Source organism: Taudactylus pleione, unplaced genomic scaffold (assembly GCF_031769625.1).
Source record: "Taudactylus pleione unplaced genomic scaffold, aTauple2 ptg000541l, whole genome shotgun sequence".
Lineage (NCBI taxonomy): Eukaryota > Metazoa > Chordata > Amphibia > Anura > Myobatrachidae > Taudactylus > Taudactylus pleione.
The window spans coordinates 3,207,501-3,234,511 of NW_028284943.1; the positions used below are offsets into that span (position 1 = coordinate 3,207,501).

A 27,011-nucleotide genomic window follows, 5' to 3' on the forward strand; every position below is an offset into this window, starting at 1 on the left:
TAGCTCCTGTCTCTGTCTTCACAGCCGGATCTTTTCGGAAGCAGTGTCCAGGCTGGTGGGTCTTGGTAATTTGCCCTGAGTTATAGCTGTAAATAGTAGCAATATCAGATATCTTTAACATGGCCAAATTGATACATATGCTTCTTAAGGTTTTCCAGTTAATGGACTTCTTCCTGTAATATGGAGCTTTATAACTAAAGTTGTTAAAATGTTGCTAAGGGGCTTTGTTGTAAATAAAATCCCATGCTATGATTTATTACCTTCTATTAGGGTGTATCGGACACCTTATTTCTGGGGCCTACAGGCTCTGTCTACAGTCTACACAAAACCACACTGACATGTCATATAGCCAATGTGTGGAGTTTGCACGGAATAGAAAATAAGGCTACTTGCACTACCCAGGTCAACTTGATAACTACTGTAGACCGCACACGCTAGTTACCCATAGATAGACAGTTTGCAAGGGTATCTCACATTTAAACAAAAAAGGGGTGTGAGTCCAACAGATTACATTTGTCTCAAACTTTTATCTACATTAAACCTTCAGCTTGGGAATCCTCTCACCTTGGCGGTGCAGTCCTTGGATGCTGTGACAAACATGGTCATATCCCTGGAGCTCTGGATATCATTGACTTGCTTTGTGTGTTCTTTGATACTGTTGACAATCTCTCCAGACTACAAATATAAATAAATATATATATATATAAAAAATACAATTAGAGCCATACTTTGAGCTTTTGTCTGTCCTGAAATTCACACACCACTACATTAAGTGCATGATACAATTTTTTTTTTTTTTTTTTTTAGATAAGCACTAAGCAAGGCGCCAATACACTATGGGCCATATTCAATTAGGGGCGAAAAAGTATCATGTGCGTCCCCACTTACCCCCGTATTCAATTATAAATCAGCGAAGAAGGGAACCTGCGAAACTGTAACATGCGCACTACCCTGTCAGATTTGGGGAAATCAGCCAGTCCTCTCCTAAAAGATACACTTACATATGGGGGGGGGAGAATCACTGTAGGTCCCCCTGAATAGCCCTGCTGAAGGTATTTGGGGTACATAAATGCTCTCAATAGCTGCTGATTAGCATCTTTGCAAAAGTGGTGAAGAATAGCATTTAGCAGGTTTTTTTTTTTGCAGAAAATAAGTATTCCCAGCAAATTTGGGGTACATGAAAATGGGTGCAAGCATATTTTAAAGTTGCTAAAGTTTTAAGACGTTAAAAATCCACCTGCCGCAAGCACCTGCAAACTTACAAACATCTGGGGCATACTTGGGGGCCCCCCTGGAGTCTATTTTGCTAGTTTTTAGGCTTGTCCCCCAACTTTGGACTTTCTCACCCCCAAAATGGAAGTATTTTGGGGTGATCTAAAGTATTTTTTAAACTTTTTTTTTTTTTTTTACAGTTTCTTTGGGGGACTGTCCCAAGATTGCTGGGTGGTTTCCGGACGTTTGCACCCCAAAACGCCAATTCTACACTTTTTTTTTGACAGCTATTCATAGGCAAAACTTTTTCGCAGGTTCCATTACATTGAGTTTCCGCACCGGGGAAAAGTCTCTGGAATTGAATACGGAGGGAACTTTTCGCATGGTGAAGTGACGTCACTCAATACTTCTCCGCAGAAACTGACTTTTCGCACCTGATTGAATATGGCCCTATATAAGATGTACTATATACAGGTGCATACACCTATGGGCCTGTGTAAGCCCACAACTTAAAAAAAAAAAAAAAAAAAAGGGACTAAAAAAAAAGGCACTCCACACATCTACAAATGGTGTTGCGCTAATGAAGTACTGAAACTTTATAGTCACTGGACATGGCAGAAATAAATATCAAGACGCCATTTCAATATAATGTATAATTAATATGAAAACTACATGTTTCACATTAAATAATTACACCACACTAAAAAACACTATACAATACTCACTCTACATTTACCCACTATCCTTAAGGGTTAATATCTTAATACTCTATAGAATTATAAAAGTCACTAGATATTAATATGTATATTATGAATCTTGAGGGTCCCCCAAAGAAACCATTTGCATACTGAATAAAGCAATCAGTCCAAAAAATAGTTCTCACCAGACATCTCAAAGGTATGTATAATTTTGATTGTCAAATTTCAGACCCCCAGGTCTGTAGCTGTAATTAGTCTAATCTGTCCAAGGTGCTCTAAGGGGCGGCTGAGGGAGTTACGCCCAGCATAAAAGCAAACGTCCAAGTCAGTCCAGAGATCAGCAGCTCCGAGGGCAATAATTGAGTCAGCCCGTAACTGCCTCACTAGCCGCTATACAATTCGCATTCAGCATGAAAGACAGAGCTCTGCTCCAGCTTGACAGATGGCTCCCGCAAAGCAGTGAAGACGGAGTATTACTAATCAGGTAAGCGTGCAGCTATGAAAAGGTATCCACTGATACGTTTTGCTTCCGTTATGGAGGCTTTACCTTTAAGCCATACGTCAAGCTAGAGCGGAGCTCTGTCTATCACTCTGAAAGCGTGGCAATAATTGAGTCAGTCCGTGACCACCTCACTAGCCAATACACAATACGCATTAAGCTTGATAAATGTAGAGTGAGTATTGTATGTGTTTTTATCGTGGTGTAATTATTTAATGTGATACATGTTTTCATAGAAATTGTACATTATATGGAATTGGCATCTTGATCTTTATATCTGCTGTGTCCGGCTACTATAAAGTTCATCAGTCCATCATTAGCGCAAACCCATTTGTAGTTGTTTGGATTAATGAGGCAAGTGTGTGTATATATATATATGTATATATATATATATATATATATATATATATATATATATATATATATATATGTAAAATAAAACAGTGGTGTCAAACTCGGGCCCTCCAGCTGCTGTGGGACTACATATCCCAGCATGCTCTAATAGCAAAACTCTGGCAGTGCAAGGGCCCGAGTTGTAAAAACAGGAGCTATGGTAAGAACTTACCTTTGTTATCTCCGTTTCTACGAAGTCCTTAGAGTCCACAGGGATACCTTGGGGTATAGGTCTTGGCTCCAGCCATGGGCACCACAGAGTTAAAGATGTCCTCCCAGGATGCACCCTCCTATACCTCGCCCCCAGGCCAGGGCACCTCAGTTTTAGTATCAAGCCATAGGCCGGGAGAGAGGAAACAAGAAGAAAGTCTGGAACACACAAGATTCACATTCTCATAGAAAAGGGAAACAGAAACTGGTGACCAGAACACCCCCCTACGGAAGCACAGGGCGTCAGGGCGGGCGCCCTGTGGACCCTAAGGACTTCGTAGAAACGGAGTTGTTATCATATCTCCTGTTTTCTACCTCAGGGTCCATAGGGATCCACAGGGATACCTTGGGGATGTCCCAAAGCAGTATCCTTCAAGGGAGGGGACGCTCCTGTGCCGAGAGGAGACTCCGCCGCCCGAAGGAAGCATCCTGAGAAGCAAATGTGTCAAAGGCGTAATGCTTGACGAAAGTATGGACATTGGACCACGTGGCCGCCTTACAAAGCTGAAGAGCTGAGGCGCCACGTCGAGCTGCCCACGAAGGTCCCACAGATCTTGTAGAATGAGCTTTCACAGAGGGTGGCACTGGAAGTCCCTCATGAGTGTATGCCTCAGAAATCGCCATGCAGATCCAGCGTGCCGAAGTCTGTTTATTGGCAGGTCAACCCCTCTTATGAAATCCATATAGGACAAACAAAGAGTCCGATTTTCTCAAAGAACTGGTACGGTCCACATAAATCCACAGAGCCCGTACCACATCCAAAGAAGCCTCACCAGCTGTGAGATCAGATGAATTAAAAGCTGGGACCACAATTTCCTCGTTAATGTGGAAACTAGACACCACTTTAGAAAGGAATTCGGGACGGGTACGAAGTACCGCCCTATCCGAATGAAAAATGAGAAAAGGGGGGCGACACGAAAGAGCCCCCAAATCCGACACCCTTCTGGCTGAAGCAATAGCCAAAAGGAACACTGTTTTTGCCGTAAGCCATTTCAGATGCACAGAACCCAGAGGTTGAAATGGAGGATCCTGTAGCGCCTTCAGGACTACAGCCAGATCCCATGGAGCTACCAGATGATAGCAATCCTTCGTTGAAACAAAACCGACAGGGCAGAAACATGCACCTTCAGTGAAGCAAGGAGTAGACCTAAATCCAAGCCTGCCTGAAGGAAAGCCAACACTCTCGATATTCTAAACTCGCGAGGATCGTACGCTTTAGGGCGAAACCACTCAAAATAGGTATGCCACACCCTGTGGTAAATTCTAGCTGAAGCCGGCTTACGAGCATGTAACATGGTATTGACCACCGCTCTAGAGAAACCCTTGGACCTCAAGAGGGAAGTCTCAAGAGCCACGCCGTCAAAGATAGGCGGACTCAGGTCCGGGTAGAGACAAGGACGCTGAGACAATAGGTCCGGCCTCTGAGGTAACAGCCAAGGAGTGTCGATGGATGGTACTGGAGATCCGAGTACCAACTCCTTCTGGGCCACGCAGGGGCCACCCAGCAGGATCTTGCCTCCTTCCTGCCTGAACTTTCGAATTACTCGAGGCAACAGGGAGAATGGAGGAAACAGGTACGCGAATTGGAAATTCCATCGTGCCAACAGAGCGTCCACCAGGAGAGCTCCTGCGTCTCTTGTTCGGGATCCGTACGCCCACAGCTTGCGGTTGTGTCTGGAGGCCATGAGGTCTATTTCGGGAAGACCCCACTTGTCCACCAGGAGTTGGAACACCTCCTGATGAATAGACCATTGTGGGGGCTGAGGAAGTGCGCCTCCCAGTTGAGCACACCCGGAATGAAGACGGCCGAAATGGCCGGAAGATTGCCTTCTGCCCAAGTCAGAATGCGGGACACCTCCCTTAGAGCCGCTTGGCTTAGAGTTTTTCCCTGACGATTTAGGTAAGCCACTGTGGTGGCATTGTCTGACTGAACCTGCACAGGTTTCCCCAGCAGGAACGGTCTTGCATGCTGCAGCACCCTGAACACTGCTCGAATTTCCAATATATTGATTGGCAGGTCAGATTCCTCTGACATCCACCGTCCCTGGAAGACGTGTGGGCCTGTCACAGCGCCCCAGCCCCGAAGGCAGGCATCCGTTGTTAGAAGGACCCAATCCGAAATCCAAAATGGACGTCCCCTGCTGAGATGAGACTTTTGTAACCACCACGTCAAAGACAGGCGCACTTCCGGAGTGAGCCTGATCATCTGTGTCTTTATTCGACGGGGATTTCTGTCCCATCTGGAAAGGATCAACATTTGTAGAGGCCTGGAATGGAACTGGGCATACTCCACCATGTCGAACGTTGACACCATGGAACCCAGTAACTTCATCGCTGAGAGAAGAGACACTCGGCGACTGCTTAGAACATTGCGTATCTTGGGCTGCAACAGGGCTATCTTTTCCTCCGTCAAGAAGATCCTCTGTTGCTGAGAGTCCAACAATGCCCCGAGATGGACCATTCTCTGAGAAGGAATTAGAGAGGACTTCTTCCAATTCACTATCCAGCCATGAGCCTGCAATACATATATTGTCAGTTGTAGATGGCTGCAAAGGACTTGTGGCGACCCTGCCAACAACAGAAGGTCATCCAAGTAAGGTAACAGGCGAACTCCCTGCAACCGCAGGTGTGCCGCCATAACCACCACTACTTTTGTGAACACCCGAGGAGCCGTGGAAAGGCCAAACGGTAGAGCCTGAAACTGGTAATGGAGGTCCGACACTGTAAATCTGAGGTAACGCTGATGAACCCTGGTAGTGGGGATATGCAGGTAAGCATCCTGAATATCCAGGGACACCATAAAATCCCCAGGTTGCATAGCTAAAACAACAGAACGCAGAGCCTCCATTCGGAACCGAGGGACCCTTAAAAACTTGTTCAGGGACTTGAGGTTGAGTATAGGTCGGTATGATCCATTTGGTTTTTGAACCAGAAAAAGGTTGGAGTAATATCCGGTCCCTCTCAGGGATAACGGAACAGGTTCTATTACTCCCATCTGAAGCATAGAACACACCGACTCTTGGATCGCTAGAGCCTTCGTTGGATCTGAAGGACGTGCTGTTAGAAAGAACTTATGAGGAGGCCTTTTGCGGAAGGAGAGGGCATATCCCTGAGATACCACCTCCCTTACCCAAGTGTCTGTGGTGGTTTTGAACCAACACTGGGCGTATTGCAGAAGTCGGCCTCCCACCTTGGGACCCCCCAAGGGGAGGCCCAACCCGTCAGGCTGAGGGTTTGTCGTCCGGCTTGGCAGCTGGACGTCTGGTACTCCAAACTTGCTTCTTGGTCTTAGCGGTCTTTTTGGGACCTGAAGGTCTCGGAAAAGACTGGACCCTAGGTTTTCCCGGAGGGCGATAGGACCGAAAGGACGGATTTTTAGACCCAGACGTAGTCAGGGCTGAGGGTAGACATGCAGATTTGGCAGCCGCCAACGTGTCTACTATTTTGTCCAAAGCTGGTCCAAACAGGACCTGCCCATTGTAGGGTAAGCATTCCAAGCCTTTCTTGGATTCAATGTCCGCCCTCCACGAACGTAACCACAAGGAGCGTCGAGCAGCCACAGCCGCCGCAGAAATCCTAGAGGTAAGCAGGCTCAAGTCCAAAGCTGCTTCGTTAATGTACGTAGCGGAATCCCGAAGGTTACCCACTAACACAACCTGTTTGCTGGTACCCTCAGAAGCAAATGACCTTTCCAAAGCGTCCGCCCACCTTTCCATAGCCTTGGCCACCCAGCAGACAGCCATAGCTGGTCTAGATGCTCCTTCAGCAAGGGAATAGATAGACTTTAGGCACATCTCCACTTTACGGTCTGTAGTATCCGTCAGAGAAGACATAGACGGCATAGGCAAAGTTGCGCTCTTTACTAAGCGCGTCATGTGAGAATCCACCGGAGGAGGAGACTCCCATTTAGTGAAGTAATCTTCCACAAAGGGATATGTACAAGCCAGACGCTTGTGAGGTTGAAACCTTTTTCCTGGAGATTTCCAGGCCTCCTCCATGTGATCAACTAGCTGACCAGATAGAGGGAATACTGCTGCAGCTCCTTTAACTTCTTTAAAATAAGCATGAGTAGGCGCTGCCGGTAAGTTGTCGTCCGTAATTACCATGGCCGCATGGACTGCCCGTATGAGGCCTGGAATGTAAACACTAGACTTAGCCTCTGACCCTACTTGAGGAGTGTCAGTGTCCGAAAAATCTACAATTTCGCCCTCATCAGACGAGCCGTCATCTTCATCATCTTGAGCGGATGGATATGACAATAACGGTCTTTTAGCAGGTCTAGATTGATCCTGGTCAGCCTGATTAAGGACCTGTTGCGGGGGGGCACTGCATTACTATCGGTCCTGGAACTCCCTGAACAGGAGGCAGGACTACCGCCTGCTGTGCAAACCCCAATTGTGGAAAGGTAGAAGGGGCTGCAAGCCTATTTACAAGAACAGTAAGGGCTTGTGCAAAACAAGCCCAAGGTGGCTCCTGAGAGGTGCTGGGTACAGCAGAGGTACTAGGGATGGCCAAACATGCAGCACATAACCCATCCTGAAGTACCACCCCCTCCCCCACACCTGCTTTACATCTGGAGCAGGAAAATAGGAGAGGTGCTCCTCTAACAGAGTCCTCACTGGACATAGTGGTATGTGACACTCCTCTCACAGAAATACATCTAAAACTGTGAGGTAAATTCCTACCCTGACAGTACTGGCACTGAGAGGGCTGGTCAGGAGGAAGAAAATATGAGATATGGTAAGAACTTACCCTTGTTATCTCTATTTCTACGAAGTCCATAGGGTTCCACAGGATACCTTGGGGTATAGGTGTGACGTCAGTCGCAGGGCACCAAAGAGTTAAGCTTTCAGCCTCCCAGGATGCACTAGGTCCCCCTCCTATACCCCGCCCCCGGGCCAAGGCACCTCAGTTAGTTACCAAGCCATAGGCCGGAGGAGGAGAAGGAAGAGAGAGAACAAAGATCTGGACACATACAAGAATCACATTCTCACCAGAGGGAGACGGAAAACCGGTGACCAGAGCAAAGCCCATCTGCAGCACAGGTGCGACAGGGCGGGAGTCCTGTGGAACCCTATGGACTTCGTAGAAATAGAGATAACAAGGGTAAGTTCTTACCATATCTCATATTTTCTACTTCAGGGTCCATAGGGTATCCACAGGATACCTTGGGGATGTCCCAAAGCAGTATCCTTTAAGGGTGGGGACGCTCCTGTGCAGAAAGGAGAATCCGCCGCCCGAAGGAAGCATCCTGAGAGGCGAAGGTGTCAAACCTGTAATACCTCACGAAGGTATGGACAGAAGACCACGTAGCAGCCTTGCAGATCTGAACTGCCGAGGCACCACGTCGAGCTGCCCACGAAGGACCCACAGACCTAGTGGAATGAGCCTTCAGAGAAGGAGGGACCGGTAGGCCTTCATGAAGATAAGCTTCAGAAATAGCCATACGGATCCAGGCTGCCAAAGTTTAGAAGTGCGGTCAACATAAGTCCTTAAGGCCCGCACAACATCCAAAGAGGCCTCACCCACGGAAAGACCCGGTGAGTTAAAGGCCGGAACAACTATTTCCTCGTTAACATGAAACTGGGAAACAACTTTGGGAAGAAACTCGGGCCGAGTGCGGAGCACTGCCCTGTTCCCATGAAAAACCAAGAAAGGGGGTCTACAAGAAAGAGCCCCTAACTCAGAAACACGTCTGGCTGAAGCAACGGCCAGAAGGAAAACAGTCTTAGCTGTTAGCCATTTAATATCCACTGAGCCCAGTGGTTCAAACGGCGGTCCTTGGAGAGCCCTCAGGACCACAGCCAAATCCCAAGGCGCCACAGGTGGAACAAAGGGCGGCTGAATGCGGAGAACACCCTGCATAAAGGTGCGCACATCCGGGATTGTAGCAATCCTACGGTGAAACCAGACAGATAGGGCCGAAACCTGTACCTTCAAAGAAGCAAGGCGAAGCCCATGATCTAGTCCCGCTTGCAGGAAGGCGAGAATCCGAGACAGACGAAACTCCCGCGGTGCATAACCTCTCGGTCGACACCACTGGAAGAACGTATGCCACACGCGATGGTATATCCTCACGGAAGACGGTTTCCGAGCTCGTAACATGGTACGCACCACAGAGCTGGCAAACCCCCAGGACCTCAGCATGGCCGTCTCAACAGCCACGCCGCCAAAGACAGCCGAGTCAGGTCCGGGTGAAGACAAGGACCCTGAGACAGAAGGTCCGGTCGTAGCGGCAACCGCAGAGGACTGTCCACGGACAGACCCTGAAGGTCAGAGAACCAGTGCCGTCTGGGCCACGCGGGAGCTATCAACAGGAGCGTCCCTCCTTCCTGTTTGAATTTCCGGATTACCCGTGGAAGAAGGGAGACCGGAAGGAACAGGTATGCGAACCTGAACGTCCACCGGACGGACAGAGCATCCACCAGAGACGCCCCTTCGTCTCTTGTGCGAGACCGGTACACCGGCAACTTGTTGTTGTGCCGGGACGCCATGAGGTCGATTTCTGGAAGACCCCACCTGTCCACCAGTAGTTGAAAAACGTCCGGGTGCAGGGACCATTCCCCTGGATGAACGTCCTGGCGACTTAGAAAGTCCGCCTCCCAATTTAGCACTCCCGGGATGAAGACCGCTGATATGGCCGGAAGATTGCGCTCCGCCCAAACCAGGATCCGAGAGACCTCTACGAGAGCCGCCCGACTGCGAGTTCCTCCTTGCCTGTTTATGTAGGCCACGGTGGTAGCATTGTCCGACTGGACCTGCACCGGGTGACCCTGGAGAAACCGCTGTGCCTGCAGGAGAGCATTGAAGACCGCACGGAGTTCCAAGATATTTATTGGAAGCTCCGCTTCTGTCGGTGTCCACCTGCCCTGGAACAAGTGTGGACCCGAAACTGCTCCCCAGCCCCGAAGACTGGCGTCCGTTGTCAACAGGACCCAATTTGGAACCCAGAACGGACGTCCCTTGTTGAGGTGGGTCGTCTTTAACCACCACGCAAGGGACAGGCGAACCTCCGGGGTGAGCACAATCGTCTGGAACTTCAGAGACTGAGGCAGCCCGTTCCACTAGGACAGAATCAGGTGCTGCAGAGGTCTGGAGTGAAACTGGGCGTATTCCACCATGTCGAACACCGACACCATGGAGCCCAGTAACCTCATCGCCGAGTGTAAGGACACCCGGCGGCTGTGCAGACAACTGCGCACCCTTGACTGTAAAGCAGAGATCTTGTCCTCCGTCACGAAGATCCTTTGCTGTCCCGAGTCCAATAAGGCTCCAAGATGCAGAATCCTCCGAGACGGGATTAGAGTGGACTTCTGCCAGTTGATTAGCCAGCCGTGCCGTTGCAGCAGTGCAATGGTCAGGTCCAAGTGGTGTAACAGGAGCTCTGGAGATCCTGCCACCAATAACAGGTCGTCCAAGTACGGCAACATGCGGACTCCTTGCAGCCGCAGAGAAGCCGCCATGACCGCCATAGCGTCCTGTATGTCCAATGACACCATGTAGTCCCCAGGTTCCAGCGCCAGAATGATGGACCGTAGGGTCTCCATCCGAAACTTCGGGACCCGCAAAGACTTGTTGAGTGCTTTGAGGTTGAGAATCGGACGATATGACCCATTGGGTTTCTGTACCAAAAATAGATTTGAATAGAAACCCTGGCCCCTCTGGGAGAATGGAACAGGCACTATAACTCCAGCCTGGAGCATAGTGTGCAATACCTTCCGCAGCTCCGTAGCCTTGTTCCGGTCTGATGGTAGACCCGTGGTGAAGAATCGAGCCGGGGGTCTGTGCCGGAAGGAGAGGGCGTACCCGTGAGAGACCACCTCCAGAACCCAAGTGTCTGTCGTAGTGAACGACCAACACCGGGAGAACTGCAGCAGGCGGCCTCCCACCCTGGGATCCCCCAAGGGGAGACCCGGACCGTCAGGCCGCAGGCTTGTCATCTGGCTTGGGGGCCGGACGTCTGGTACTCCATGCCTGTTTCCGGGGCTTGACCGATTTCTTAGGGCCAGCCTGTCGAGGAAACGACTGTGGTTTGGGCCTGCCCTGGGCCCTAGATGACCGAAAGGACGATGGTCCAGAACCAGAAGGAGCAGCGGCCGACGGGAGACAAGCAGATTTGGCTGCCGCCAGCGTGGCCACAATCTTATCCAGATCCGGACCGAAGAGAACTTCTCCGGTAAACGGCAACGCTTCCAGACCTTTCTTGGATCTGCGTCCGCCTTCCAGGATCGCAGCCACAAGGTGCGACTAGCAGCTACCGCTGCTGAAGAAATTCTAGACACCAGAGTACTAATGTCTAGAGCCGCCTCGTTGATGTAGGTGGCCGAATCACGGAGATTGCCAAACAACTCCGCTTGTTCGGCCGGACAGTCGGATTCAAAAGAAGCCTCTAATGAATCCGCCCAGCGCTCCATCGCTCTGGCAACCCAGCAAATGGCCATAGCCGGCCGTGCTGCCCCCCCTGCAAGGGAGTAAGCGGACTTCAGGCAGATTTCTACCTTGCGGTCCGTAGCATCCTTAAAGGAGGACATGGATGGCATCGGCAATGTGGCACTACGGACAAGACGGGTCACGTGAGAATCCACCTGTGGAGGGGATTCACACTTAGCAAAATAATTATCCGCGAACGGATAAGCCACCGCCAGGCGTCTCTGCGGCTGGTATCTTTTGCCAGGTTGTTTCCACGCCTCCTCTAAATGGTCCACCAACTGACCCGAAAGAGGAAAGACTGTGGCATCGCCCTTCACATCTTTGAAAAAGGCATACTTAGATTTAGCCGCTGGGGGAACTTCGTCCTCAATCACCAAGGCTGTGCGGACCGCCCGAATAAGTCCAGGAATATATACTTTGGACTTAGCATCAGCGTCCTTAGTATGGAAAGGTTCCTGATCGTAAGGATCCAGAATCTCCCCATCATCAGACGTCCCTTCGTCATCCTCATAAGGAGCGGACAGAGACGCCACCGGCCTTTTATGAGGCCGCATCACAGACTCCCCTTGCAACACATCCGACAAGTGCTGTAAAGAACTCGTCAGGGAGTTAACCCACGCTGGCTCCTGAGAACCCGGGAGCGGGGAAATAGGGAGACTGTGGGGTACCACCAATTGTCGTGGGAACCCCTGCATGGGTGACGACACCACAGACTGCTGGGACAAACCCATCGGAGTAAACGCGGGCTGCGGAGCTAACTGGCCCACTAAAGCTGTTAACGCCTGAGCGAAACAAGCCCAGGGCGGCTCCTGTACCGGTGCTGTAACCGTAATAGGCCGCGCCATGGACAAACACTGCCGGCAAAGGCCCTCCGCGCTACCCTCCCCCTCCGCTAACGGTACTTTGCACGTGGTACACTGTAGCCGGAGGGGAAAATCACTTTCAGACATGATGGCACCACGTATGTGACCTCTCTCACCAATTAAGTATTAAATAGGCGAGAGACCACCCTGCAGCACCGCACCGCAAGGGCTTTAGCAGAAAGAACAGGGACAGTAATAAAGCTGACAGTTTAGAGAAGAATAGTTACAGGCAGCGCTAGCACAGTCACATACAATGCAGAGAAATAACAATTCCTGCACTAACAGCGCTGATCACTCAACTACACAGACACAGGGCCTGGTAGGACACAGCGCTGCATACACAGACCTGAGCCACAGCGGAGGAGAGGTATGCGGGGGGACCCAGACCACGATGCTTCCTTCCAGACTTCCAGCAGCGTTCACCATGCGTTGCAGAGAAGATGGCCGCCGAGGAGCAGAGAGAAGCTGGCCTGGGGGAGGAGCGCTGACACAGGACCAGTCAGCACAGTGCAGAGAGGGCTGTGTGCAGCGGGGGAGGCGCCGGCTGTGAGACAGGGAAGGCGCGCTCCCCTGGCATGCATTTAACCCCTGGGACGCCGCAGCGCTACCGCTCTGCTGCGGTCCGCTGTCCCAGGGGGTAGTGGAAGCGCAGGTTGGTCGCCTGGCTCCACGCTGCAGCCAGTCCCCAGGGAGCCCCCTGCCTGGGGACTTAGGACCATGTGATCAGCGGGGACCCACCGCGGGACCCCGCTGCTTACCTCTGTCCCCCTTGAATCCGGCCATGGTCCGGAGCATCTGGGGTCACCGCTAGCTGTGACCCCAGACGCCCACCAGCATCCCCGGATCAGTACCGGCGTTCTGGTACCGGCGGGGTGTAGGGAAGACAGCATGGACGTCAGGACTGACTGTCCATGCTGTTCATCCAGATGTGCAGCCACAGCTGCATGAAGAAAAAGCTTCAGGGGCTCTTCTAGCCCCCACTCCAACAGGTGCACCCGACTCCGGCCGGGCACCAAACTAAACTGAGGTGCCTTGGCCCGGGGGCGGGGTATAGGAGGGGGACCTAGTGCATCCTGGGAGGCTGAAAGCTTAACTCTTTGGTGCCCTGCGACTGACGTCACACCTATACCCCAAGGTATCCTGTGGATACCCTATGGACCCTGAAGTAGAAATAGGGATAGCTAAAATGGCTGACAGGAGAAAGATCAGGCACACAGCGCTAGCATAAAGTCACATACAATGCAGAAAACCCTGCACTAAATGCACTATCACATACACAGACTTACAGCCTGGCAGTGAAAGCGCTACATACGCTGACCTTTACTGGAGGAGAGGTATGTAAGGGGCACCCCAGGCTCCGCACCCTGTCACCACAGCGTCTGTCACATAAAATGGCCGCCGGAGGATGAAGGGAGGCGGGCCTGTGGAGGGTCACTACCTCAGCCCGCCAAAACCTTAATGTAAGGCGGCGGAGAGCAGTGATGGGGAGGAGCCTCCTGTGCGCTACAGGGAAGGCATCCTCCCCTGGCAGGCCATTAACCCCCCGGGATGCTGGAAGCTGTTCCGCAACGCTCCAGCCCCGTATCCCTCGTGGTCTAGTGGAGAGCACAGGCATCCGCCTGGCTCCACTATACTGCCGTCCCCAGGGAGCCCCCAGCCCTGGGGACGCCGGACTGTGATTCAGCGGGCGCCTCCCGCAGACGCCCGCTGCTTACCTTATGCAGCCCCTCGTAGGTCCGGCCACAGTCCAAGGCCCCCGGGGGTTCCGCTATCTGGAACCCCCAAGAGCCCGCCGAGCTCCCCGGATCGCTACCGGTGGTGGCCGCCGGCGGGGGTGTCGGAGCCGTAGCATGGGCGTCCGCTGGACAGTCCTATGCTACCGCTCTTGAAGATCTTCAGGGGCTGTTATACACAGGCCCCCTCTGCGATGACCGGCTCCCGGCCGGGCACCTACTGAAACTGAGGTGCCTTGGCCTGGGGGCGGGGTATAGGAGGGGGCCCGGTGCATCCTGGGAGGACATCTTTAACTCTGTGGTGCCCATGGCTGGAGCCAAGACCTATACCCCAAGGTATCCCTGTGGATCCCTAAGGACCCTTAGGTAGAAATAATAGTTTACATGCCTCAATATGGCTAACCACAACTACTGCTTTATACAACACTCTGGGGATGATTCAATTGTTTTGTGGGCTGCAATAATTAATGGGTGCTCAGTCTTACAATTCAATTGTTCTGGTTGCCCATTTATTATCTCGGTCTCCACGCCCAATTAGACCGAGTTTAGTCATGTAAAATCACTAAACCCGTCTAAAGACCTGGTTGGAATGCCCAAACCACGTGTTTATCACATCCTCCTAGGGTGCAAGCAGAAACGTTGGCGGCTAGCTCGCTCAAACGGAGCAACAACCGAATTGCTCCATCGTGCGCCCAAAACAAAAAGCCACCCAAAAAACAATTAAATTGCCTCCTCTGACCATCTGGTAGAAGTTACCCTGGTCTCACCTTAGCACTATATTGGTTCAGCTCCCCATTTTCATGTCCAGCAATGATATTCTCACCCAACGGCCCCCACACTGCACTGGTTATCTTAGACTCACTGCAGTTAATCTTCATGTACGGCTCATTGTCCTCTGATAGTTTACAAAGAAATCAACAAGAGTTAATCTCAGACATTATTGACCACAAGAGAAATAACAGGTTAGTATACAAGGATTTATAAACTTATACACAGCAGAGATGTCTTATCCAGTCTATTTTCTACAATCACTAATTATTTTCAATACATCACAAAGACCTATGCAACGGCAGCATAGTCTTACGAGATATCAGTGTAATGAAAAAAAATTGACCATCATAACCGAATAGGGTTAGCTGTCTATAGTTCTAAAATGAAATAAAGCACAACATAGACATAACATAAAAGATCAAAGACAATTACCAAGACTCACTGCACTCAGTGTAATAAACTTTAAATTAAATTGCCATTAAAATAATCCTCAATATATTAAATATTTAGAAAAAAAAACATAAGAATTGCATTTACAAAAATGCTAATCAAGAAGAAAGATAAAAAAATAGTAATAATAATTCCACTGGATACAAAATGTAAGTGAAATCACAAGACTATAGCCTCATTTAATTAAGAGTAACAGGCTTCAAATACATTTAGATTTTCAACACTAATATCCAAACTTTACAATTGGATGAAGAAAATATGAGGATTTACTCCATCTGCAAACATTAAGCTACTTTTAAGTACCCCAGACACCTATTTCTAAGAAAATTAATCTTCCAATTCCTCACCTATCTGGGATGGGTCCCTTATGTCAAAGAAGTTGACAAAACATTGATAACCCATCTGCTTGTCTGTTGAAAACATGATGATGTTGCCTCCAAAGTCAAATCCACAGGTCCTGACAGCGGAATTAGTCTCCAGTAGTGCTAGCTGTTTCCCTAAAGGTACAAAAGTAAAAGTAGTATCCAGTGAGGAAAAGCACTAAAGAGAATGAGAGGTCACAGAAACTAGATTCATTTGTTGCACATTTTTCTTGACAACCTTGCTTCTAATGCTTGGTCCAGACTTATAAATAATGAATATCATAAAAAAGCACAATTTATAAGTGGAAAGCTGTGCAGACGCTGGCATTGCCTGTCCTTTGTTCTTCACTGGTGTGCAAATGCATCAGATTTTACCATGAATGTATATTAGTTGAAGGGTAGGTAAAGAAAAGTATAAGTAGTTCAGAAACATTACATGATTTAGCAAGAAGACAAAGACAGACAAGTTTGAAACATCAGGAGAACCTGACATATGTAAAAACTTGCACTGAAACGAATGTCAGAGACACAGAATGAACAGTAAATAGAAGTTTACAATGAGAGATTTAATAAGTCTATAAAATGCTCCATGTACCCACCTGTTTCACAGTCAAATAACCTGCAGGAATTATCTGCTGATCCAGAAAGTACGCGATGCGAGTCCCCTGCACACTTGGTTAAAGAATTTCACATGCAGAGCGATTTTGTGTAACATGGTACCCGTACTAGGCAATTCCATTACACGTGTCATGCTGTTCACATTTCAGAACCTGCTTAATCAAATATAGACATAGTGGCAGATTCAATTCAATTATCCTCAGGGTTTACCTTTGCTAACCAATTAGTGCCGCCACCACGAGCAGTAAGTCCCAGAGGGTGCACTTAACAGATTTTTGCTCGCAGCCTGGGGAGCTGCAAGGTAAAATCTGCATTGAATGCACCCTCTGGGGCTTACCGTGCGGGGTAACCCATAGGATTTGGGCACCTAACCCAGAAAATATGTGTTAACGCGTGTTAGCAGTGGGTTTACTGTGCAAGGAAATGGTCTAACCAATGAATAGCTCTGGACGTTAAACCCAGAGCTTTAGACACACGGCAAACAATGTGGCTAATTGAATCTGCACCATAGAATCCTGTTACAGGGTACCAATTATCAGCTACACTGTGAGCTTGTTTTCAGGCTTGTTAGTATGGCATACAGGTGCCGATGCAGTGTTGAACGTAAGTCATCCATACATACTTCCACATTGTGTGCACAGAACTAAATTAGGCCATACCCCCATATGCAGACTTGTACTTATCTCTGCACATGGACAGTTTCTAACTCCATTCTTGGTTTGTTGCCCTATCATCAGTGGGCAATTGCACCAGCCCTATGCCTGGTGCAAAGGATAAAACTGAAAACAGGTGGTATTTACACATTCCCACAACTCTGCATAGTCCACAATAGCATACATGCGAACACCCTGTTACCACCCAGTCATGCCCCTTCTGCACAAAGTGGAGATGTGTCTGAGACACGTATGATTCTGTGCAGTCCGTAGTTTTGTATGCTCGACTCAGGAGCATTTGCAGTGCGAAAACTCACAAGAAACATCCACAAAATGGACTGGTGTTCAACTCTCCGTCAGTCAGATAAGTGCTCACATTCTGGCACATGACTGACATTCCATAAATCAGATGCTTCAGCTTTTACACATCTGTAGTCAATCAACAATAGCTTTAAAATCTGGCCTTAATTCTCATCTAAATGAAGTTATCATTTAGTTAGAACTGTGTCGAAGCTGGAATTTTGCGAATGGCCGCCTAAGCGCCATTTTAGATAAACTCACACTTTAGTACATGTGGCGATATTACTATTAGCATCATGCGATTGTATCTGTGACCATCGTCATAAGTTACGGCGATTCATCAAAAGCCCATTTCATGACTTTACGTAGTTTGGGTGCTCTGGATAAAGAGTATATATTATTATAATTCCCCTAAAAGATATATTTCAGAAATGGCTGTACAGTATGTCAAAATTGGATTGCATTAGCAACAACAGAGCAAATGGCCACGTGACAACTAGCCTGTGTAGACAAGCTTCCTGGACATAATGTCTGCTCTCACTCCAGGTGGCCCTGCTCGAATACAGCAAGAGGGTCGTTTGTAGCACCTTACATTAGCAGGCTTCCTACAATAAAATACCTTCAAAGCCAAGAGTGTTATCTGAGGTTTGGGTCTTGTAGCTGAGCTAATTTGCATTTACACAAGAACCTGGGAGAACAAAGGACTGTACTTTTGAGCCTGGGAAGGGTGGGGGCTGCTGAGAGAGGGGGGCGTGTGGAACTATAATGCTCAGCGTTCCACACTGCTAGGTGTTCACTTAGTTTAAGTGAGATTTAAGTGCACCATTTCTCATACACACTAATACGCACAATTGCATATTAGCGAATGCATAAGATCCTGTATGAAAACGCTGTTTATTAGCTTCATGCGCACGCATCTGCCCCAAGTTAACTAGCGTCTTTACATCACACCCCGCATACTTACACATTACATATTCACATAAAAGGTCTAATAAGCTTTAAAGTATAAGATTTAAGTTTGTTCATTTAGCATAAATGCTGTGAAATAAAGATTATTTGGTAACTAAGGTTTTATACATGATAAGTAAGCCGTGATTGGTATTGTACTGATGCATACTCTTTCAACAGTATTCCGGTACCATCGGTGTGGAGATCGCATCATGCATTCTCAACTTATGGACCACAGAGACTTCAAGCAACAAAATGTACATTATATGAACAACTGTTAGGATGTTGCAGGGGGCAGGAAACCAGAGACACCCAGTTGTTAGAGGCTGGGTTGTGTCTATTTGAATCAACCTTAAATGCCTTGTAACATATGCCCTCTCCTTTAGGACCAATGGTATTAGCAACAAACTTCTCTATTGTGTTGTTTATTTCTGGGGGTTATAAATATGTGTGCTGACCCTGGGTTCCTAGTCTTTGTGCTGAATGCTTATTGACAAGGGGTTTCTTGCTGATGCCTAACATCTGGACCAGAGAGCGCTGCGTATGTATAATTGTACTTGGGTCTGTATAATCTCTTTGCGCTAAGATTATTTGAGGATCATAGCGTGTAACTGCTGTACATTACTTGAATAATACTTTGTGCTTTGGAACCACATGTTCTAGGTCTGGAGTCTTTATTTACTGGATGACTGCGTACGCAAATTAGCGTCATCCTTAGAGGTTTATAGGAAGGATATTAGAAGGTATAGGCAAGGGTATATAGAGGTTCAAAGGCAGTATCCTTAACTGCTACACCAAGATATACTAAGCAAATAAGAAAAATGGGAGAAAATATTAAATAGACTGATGCACATTGTTCACTTTAGGTTGTATTTCTGTACAACAACTGATTGGCCCAAAGTGTAGCCACCATTGACAAACCCCCTTCAACTTCCTACTGTAGTCACTGACTGACACTTTAGTAAGTTCAATAAAAGCATCTGTTATCAAAAGGATACAGTCAACATCCACGCACCATACTGCTCCTGTGTGGCCATTGTATGTGCCCAGACGCTCTCCATTCACAGAGTACCAAACGTTTACCACCTGGAGATAAAGATACAGAGAAGTGCTATAAACATGGTTATGCTCTGTAATAGAACAGCTCATGGCGTAACATGGATATACAATGCCTACCCTCCCAAAAAACGATAAGATTTTTAAACAAAAGTGAAGTCAAAGAAAATAGACACACACTTTCACGATTTCTAATGCCTGTAAATTACAAGATTTCAAACTATCCTACAAGTTACCGTTTTCTTTATATCTACCAAAGCACATGCAAGCTCAATAAAAAAAAAAGAAGTATTGATGATCATTATATTGTCTTGCTGTATGTATAACATTTTCCTCAATAAACATTTTTTATTTTTTTTAAACTGACAAAAATAAAGAAATGTCTCCACTAATGCTGCCCATCCACTAGGCGATTAACCTAGCGAATGAGCGATAACAACCAACGTTATCGCTTGGTAATCGCCCGCAAATCGGGCAGTTTAAAGTAAAAAAACAACCACCGATGCGCGTGCCTGCTGGTCGTTTTTGCCATATATCATCGCCAGTAGATGTTGGTCAACCTGACGATCACGTCGGGTTAAGCATTTACGGGGATGATGAACGTTCAGTGTAGGCACATCACAGACATAGAAACGACAGCACGATTAAAATGTTGTAATCGTGCTGTCGTTTCCATGTTGTGTCGTGGATGGGCAGCATAACTTTCTTCATTTTATTGCTGTGTAGGTTTAAACGATAAATAAACAAATCAGTGCCTGTTTTACCTTGTTAACCAAAAACAGCTTGAAAAAAAATTCTATATTATGGTTCCAGTCTTCAGTACTAATTCCACCATAATTTGGATTCTGGTATCCAGAAATATTGATTTTTGGGCTCTCTGCACCATACTTTTGACAGGTTTAGCCGCTTTATATGGCTATACCCATTTATATTTGGGCGTAACAAGTTCTGCTGATTTTCCCAGAGCCTGGTATAAAATCTATTTTATTATAGGCTAAACCTAGCGTGTTTGGTCAGGAAAATATATATATTTTCCAACCCAACATGCTGGGTTTTGCCTATAATAAAGTAACCTGCTAAATAAGACTCTTATTAGAACAATAAAATACCCATAACTAAGGAACTCCTGAGGTAACAGTTGTTGAATGATTGCTGATCAAACCTCTCCAGCCAGCATCTGCAAAGATTAATGGTGCCCATGCCCTAGACGAGCTGAAAACAACTCAACGATTATGACATTGTAATCGTGCAGTCGTTTGTCAGTCTGTGATGAGCCTACACTGAATGAGCAGTCATTCAGTGCAGGCTCATCAATCATCTGCAAACATGCTGAACCTGATGATATCGTTAAATCGCTCACATAAATCATCTAGTGGATGGGCACCTTTACAGTCATCTTCCAAGCTGTGAGTAATGGGACGGCAGGGGCCTCTTATGAACCATGGGTTGGGCAGGTAGTTGTCCCCTCAGGGATTTTATTTCCACTTATCAGTACAAATAAATAAATGTCCTAAATATTCTCTGCACACAACAATAACCTACTGTCCTATCCACTGACAGGATTATGTAGGGTAAAAAGTTTAGTAATAAAGGACTGAAATACCACAGAAGCCTAAACACCATCATCTGTGGCCAGGCTGTCAACAGTGTGGGGAAAACGAACAACACTTAACATTTAAATCATATTGTTATAGGATTAGAATTAGGCTGTCAAATCCAGGGCATACTTACTGGATCTTTAGCGACTGTAAGTAGTAAGTCCCCATCACGGTTATACTTGATTTGAGTGATAGATCGCTCGTGGCCCTGAAGCAGGATGGGGCGCTATGGATAGAGATGAAAGCAGTGTGTATTGTATCTTGATGTTCATGAAATTACAACTTTGCTAAATACATAAAATAAAGAAACGTTTATTGTCTGACATCAAACACTATCTCACTTTGTGGAATGCGTTAATGCCACAGGCTAGTCACGAAGAGAGGGCCAGATGTACTAAGCTATGGAAAGTGATATTGTGGAGAGTGATAAACTACCAAGCTCCTGTCATGTTACAGGCTGTGTTTGAAAAAATGACAGTTAGGAGCTGATTGGTTTGTCGTTTTCACTCCTCACTTCCCAAACTTTAATACACCTGCCCCAGAAAGTGTTAAATACCAGTCACACTCTCGTGCAGATGTATTAAACGGTTTCTGCAACATGGACAACATTAGACTGAAGTAGTGACTTTGTAATGCAATGCCCCCTGCCACACATCACTTGGGTAGTGAAATAGGAGACATACATATTAATAAAATAATGAAAATAGAAGGCCACACACTGGCAGAGCTGAGATGCCGCAATAACAAGCTTAAACCTCCCCGACGTCTGTAGAAACAACATGTTCCAGCACCCAGGACAGCTGGGGAGTTACGGGTATCCTGAAAATGAAGCATATAGTCCCGACCCGCCGATAGCAGGACAGATCACTCACCATGGTGTGCAGCAGCAGCGTGGGGAAAGAAGAACGAAGCCGGAACAGTGACGTCTTCTCAGCAGCGAGTGAGTCCCGCCCAGCGGTAGTGACCTAGGAGCGAGGCGCGAATGTGTAACTCTCTCTCTCTATACGCCAGAAGTGCAGACAAAAGGCCTAACGTTTCCTGTCTCCGCTACAGGCGCCATCTTGGGAGAGCTATTTCTGCCTGCCGCTATGGGTTTGCTAAGCTGTCATCCCACACCCTTATAGATATCGTTGCAGACCTTGTGTGAGACAAATAGGTTTATTATTTCCACTCTAGCATTGAAACCAGTGGAGGAGTAGACTGCGCGTACGGAAAAGACTAGTTACTCCTTAGATACTGTACCCGGAAGTGACGTGAACTGAGGGCGGAAGTGCAATTTCCTGCCCACACAGTCCGGCTTCGGCTCGTTTTGGGCTCGGTACGCTCGCCACATGATTATATTCCCCGTCTATGGCCACTTGGATGGTAGGGAATGATGGACACTGGTTGATGACGTCAGGGTCAATCTACGGAAGAGGCTCTTGCTACTTCTGTGCACCCCCTCTCCCAGCTCCACTTGTCTTGCCCGGTTTCGGCAGTACAGGAGGAATCTCAGGAGAACTGGTAAAGCTGCTGGCAGCACAGCGGCGTGGCCTATATGTGTGTGGGCGGCATAGTGTGTGTCAGGGCCGGTTCTAGGGGTGTTCGACCAGTGCGGTCGAACTGGGGTGCCTCCCATAAAGGGCGCACCCCTCCTCAACATCCCGATTTCAGCGGGACAATACTGTCCCACTGTTCCACCTGTGGGTCGAAGTGGCCCGCAGGTGGTGAAATTGGGAGGTTGGGGACCCCCACTGCCGCAGGTGTGCGGCGGTGCCTTACCCCCGGAGTGTGAATGGATGCCGTGCGCGTGAGATGGAAGAGGGCTGGGGGAAACCCAGCCAGTGACGGAGGGCTGGGCTTTATCCCCAGCCAGATGTTATTTGGAGGCGTGCTCCAGATAACGTCACGTAGGGGGCATGGCCTATGGTAATGAGGCCACACCCCAATTTAGGTCGCGCGCGATAGGGTGCAGCGGTCCGGCACAGAGTGCTCAGACCTCTGGATCCGGCCCTGGTGTGTGTATCGGTCACTCCTAGGGCTCATGGCAGGAACATTTCTCACACAATAAAACCTGTGATTTATTTTGATGTTGAGTGAGCAAAATAGTTACATAAACACAGGGGCGGACTGGGAATTTAAAGTGGCCCTGGAAAAATTTTAGAAAGTGGCCTACGTTGGCTAGCTGAAAGAGCAAGAACCTGAAAAATGGGGCGTGTCCTTATGAGAAGCGGTGTGTTATGAAATACCATGACCCGAGCCACTCCCCTTGTTTTTGTCACACTTGGGGCATACCCAGCGCTGCAGGAGCTGCTGTGCATGTCCCCAGTCACTCCAGTACCCTGCGTATGTGCACAGTATCTATTCAGTGGGTGAGAGGGGACTTCCTAACCTCCCCACCGCAAGGTCAGCTCTGTCTCACAAAACAAGGATGTCTCATCTTGCGATGTTAGGAGATCCTCCACGGGCCACTCTGCTTGCAAGTCATGGGCCTAGACTAAGTAGAGCAAAATGTGTAAAAAAATATATATATTTTTTGTGTGTACTAAATAAAAATACACCTTACTTTTTTGTGGTTTCTCTGCAATGGGGAACCTCTGAAGAAATTGATCCTTCCTGGACAGGCAGTGTCGGTATTCACTATTCATGCAGGAGATCACATGGTCTGGAAGCCATTACCATGCAATAGAGGTTCAACCAGATAATACATAGTAACAAGTTTTGGGGCAGGGCAAAATGTGATTTTTTATTTTTTATTTTTTTTTAACCTAACAATTTTATATTGATAAAATATATTTGCTAATTTGGTACCATGTGTATCAATAATATGGTTTCTAGAACTGGTGTTTTACTGCAGATTATTGTTCCCCAGCCTTTTCTAATTTTACCAGCGGTCCGGGATGCGGTCATAATACCGACCGCAAGGATTCCAGTGGTCAGAATGTCGTTGCCAGAATCCCAACACCTATCAGAATCCCGGCTAAAGCAAATCTGAAGGTTAGGGTTAGATTTAGGCACTAGGGGGAGAGTTAGGCGAGCTCAGGGAGGACAGAATCCTCCCGTGGAGCAGAAGGGTGCGAGGAGGGGGAGATTAGGTTTAGGCACCAGGAACGGTGGGGTAGGGAAAGGGGGGGTTAGGATACTGACCGACAGGTGTCGGAATCCTAACCCTGTCGGGATGACTTGTGTTGGGTTTTGGCCACCGGGATCCCGAGCACCGACTCCCCTACCCAACCCTGTAGTCCTAATGATGGTGGGAGATAAAGTGCTGACTGCATTGTTCACAGAAAGAATAACACTGGGCTGGTGGGGAGGGAGAGAGTGATATATGAGAGAGACACTGGGCTAGATGAAGGGAGAGTGAGATGGGGTGCACTGGGCTGGATGGGAAGGGGAAACACGTCTCAATGGGGTGGGCACTGTTACTGTGCTGGCTGGGGTTTTTTAAGAGGGGGCAGTGAGAAGGGGGCTTGTTGTGGAGGGGGACAGTGAGATGGTGACACTGGGCTGAATAAGGGGAAGACACAGGGATGGGAGCACTTACCTGAGGTTGTTCCATGCCCAGCATCTCTGGCCCCCGCACACTCACTGGAGCAGCGTCCAAAGCCACAGCAGCCTCCAGACTTGGCTGCTGCTGGGATCTGAAAGGCAAGAACTTGAGGTCGGTCCAGGAGCCAAGTTGACAGTGGTGTGGCGGTGAGGTGTGGTGCAGTTCGGCACGGCCCATTCGGGTAGGACTGGCCGGTCGTCAGTCTCAGGCAGCCATGCCACAGAGAGGCTACTGAATTGATTGGAGATGGGCCTCTCCAGCTCAGTGAACATGAGCTGAGGCCGGGCCGCTTCCCGATCAGCTAGCTGGGAAAATTTTAAAAAGTAGTTTTTAGTGGTCCCAACATGGTCCGGCCCCCCTGGGGAAAGTCCCGGTGAAGTCTACGGACAATTCGCCCCTGTATGAACATGTACTCAGAACCGAAATCCATATGCAGTAAGGAGTGCACATGGTTGTGTTGGGCTTAAAGATATGAGGTAGACATTCACTATGCACAAATTAAAAAAAAAAAAATTTTTCAAATGGTTATAATGGAATCTGGATGTAATACCGCCGGCCGAATCGAATCCCGGCAGCAGCAGCCCGACAGCGCTGGAAATCCCGATTGTCCCCAGGTAAGTACTAACTAACCTAACCTACCCCCCTTACCCTAACCTCCCCCCAAAGTGCCTAACCCTAATAAGTGCCTAAACCTAACCCCCCCTTCCCCGCTGCCTAAACCTAAGTCCCCGGGGGGGTGCCTAACCTTAACCTCCCCCCTGGGGGTGCCTAACCCCCCCTTCCCCTAGCCTAACCCTCCCATGGGGTGCCTAACCCTAAGTCCCCCCCCCCCGGGAGCCCTAAACCTAACCCTCACCCTCCCGTGGCTGTCCGCTCGCGGCGCCCAGCATCCCTTCGATCGGGATGCCGAGTGCCGGTCTACCAGCGTAGGGGTAATGACGCCTGTCATGTAACCCTAGCCGGGATTGAGGAGTCCGGAAGCCGGTGGTCGGTATTGCGGCCGCCGGCTTCCTAAACGTATACCGTTATAATTGATCAACCCCATTCAGACTGGTGCTGCTGGCAGATACTTTTTACCAATTAACAAAAACAGTGCAAACAAACAGTAACTTTTTGTGTGACATTTAGTACTAAAAACTATAATACAATTCCATCTGTAACCTGGAGTTGACTGATCATTGCAGATCCCCAAATCTCTCATGGCAACACAATGTCAGATTTGTTTTAGTATTAATGATTCTTTACTTTTCATCCACAGTCGCATGTACTTTTTACTAGAGGACACTAGTCGATCCAGCTAAAAACTAAGAATGGAAAACATATTTTCAGCCTGTGGTTTAATTCACAATATGTTGTACGTGCTGTCCTTCAAACACTTTGGACACTTTGTAGTTATATTTATTTTCATTGCACACTTTGTGCCAGGTATATTTTGGGAGTCTGGTTTCGCCAGTGTGGTAATTTACCTTAGTCATTGACAGATCTTACCACACAGATAGTGATTCCCAGTGTGGTGAGAAGAAGCCCAAGGACATCTCAGTGAGAAAGGAAGATATTAACTAAAGTAGAACAACATGCATATATAGCAAACAACAAAAACATAGTTTACGAAGTTTTATTTGCAAATCTGACCATATACAGTCAGGTGCATAAATATTGGGACATTGACAGAATTTTCATATTTTGGCCTCTATTCACCACCACAATGGCTTTGAAATGAAACAAACAAGATGTGCTTTAACTGCAGACTTTCAGATTTAATTTGAGGGTAATTACATCCAAATCAGGTGAACAGTGTAGGAATTACAACGGTTTCTATATGTGCCTCCCACTTTTTAAGGAGCCAAAAGTAATGGGACAAACTAAACAATCCTAAATCTAAATTTCACTTTTTAATACTTTGTTGCAAATCCTTTGCAGGCAATTACAGCCTGAGGTATGGAACGCATAGACCTCACCAGACGCTGGGTTTCATCCCTGGTGATGCTCTGCCAGGCCTCTACTGCAAATGTCTTCAGTTCCTGCTTGTTCTTGGGGCATTTTCCCTTCAGTTTTGACTTCATCAAGTGAAATGCATGCTCAATCGGATTCAGGTCAGGGGATTGACTTGGCCATTGCATAACATCCACTTTTTAGCCTTAAAAAAGTCTTTGGTTGCTTTTGCAGTATGCTTCGGGTCATTGTCCATCTGCACTGTGAAGCGCCGTCCAATGAGTTCTGAAGCATTTGACTGAATATGAGCATATATTGCCCAAAACACTTCAGAATTCATTCTGCTGCTTTTGTCAGTCACATCATCAATAAATACAAGGGAACCAGTTCCATTGGCAGCCATACATGCCCACGCCATGACACTACCACCACCATGCTTCACTGATGAGGTGGTATGTTTTGGATCATGAGCAGTTCCTTTCCTTCTCCATACTCTTCTCTTCCCATCACTCTGGTACAAGTTGATCTTTGTCTCATCTGTCCATAGGATGTTGTTCCAGAACTGTAATGGCTTTTTTAGATGTTGTTTGGCAAACTCTAATCTGGTCTTCCTGTTTTTGTGGCTCACCAAAGGTTTTCATCTTGTGGTGAACCCTCTATATTCACTCTTGTGAAGTCTTCTCTTGATTGTGGACTTTGACACATACACCTACCTCCTGGAGAGTGTTCTTGATTTGGCCAACTGCTGTGAAGTGG

At 47.8% G+C, this 27,011-nt stretch overlaps 1 protein-coding gene across 1 annotated transcript in view; it reads right to left on the reverse strand.

The window, feature by feature from the left end:
• The window catches only part of EIF3I (eukaryotic translation initiation factor 3 subunit I), a 26,055-nt gene extending 4,275 nt beyond the window's left edge, over nt 1-21,780 (reverse strand). Inside the window, exons 1-7 of the mRNA XM_088451233.1 lie at nt 21,667-21,780; nt 20,928-21,020; nt 19,139-19,226; nt 16,221-16,286; nt 15,607-15,756; nt 14,806-14,933; nt 565-675 (exon numbers count right to left, since the gene is read on the reverse strand). Coding sequence (XP_088307359.1) covers nt 565-675; nt 14,806-14,933; nt 15,607-15,756; nt 16,221-16,286; nt 19,139-19,226; nt 20,928-21,020; nt 21,667-21,669 — 639 coding nt within the window. The 5' untranslated portion in view covers nt 21,670-21,780. The remainder of the gene's footprint in view (nt 1-564; nt 676-14,805; nt 14,934-15,606; nt 15,757-16,220; nt 16,287-19,138; nt 19,227-20,927; nt 21,021-21,666) is intronic.
• Nucleotides 21,781-27,011: the final 5,231 nt, after the last annotated feature.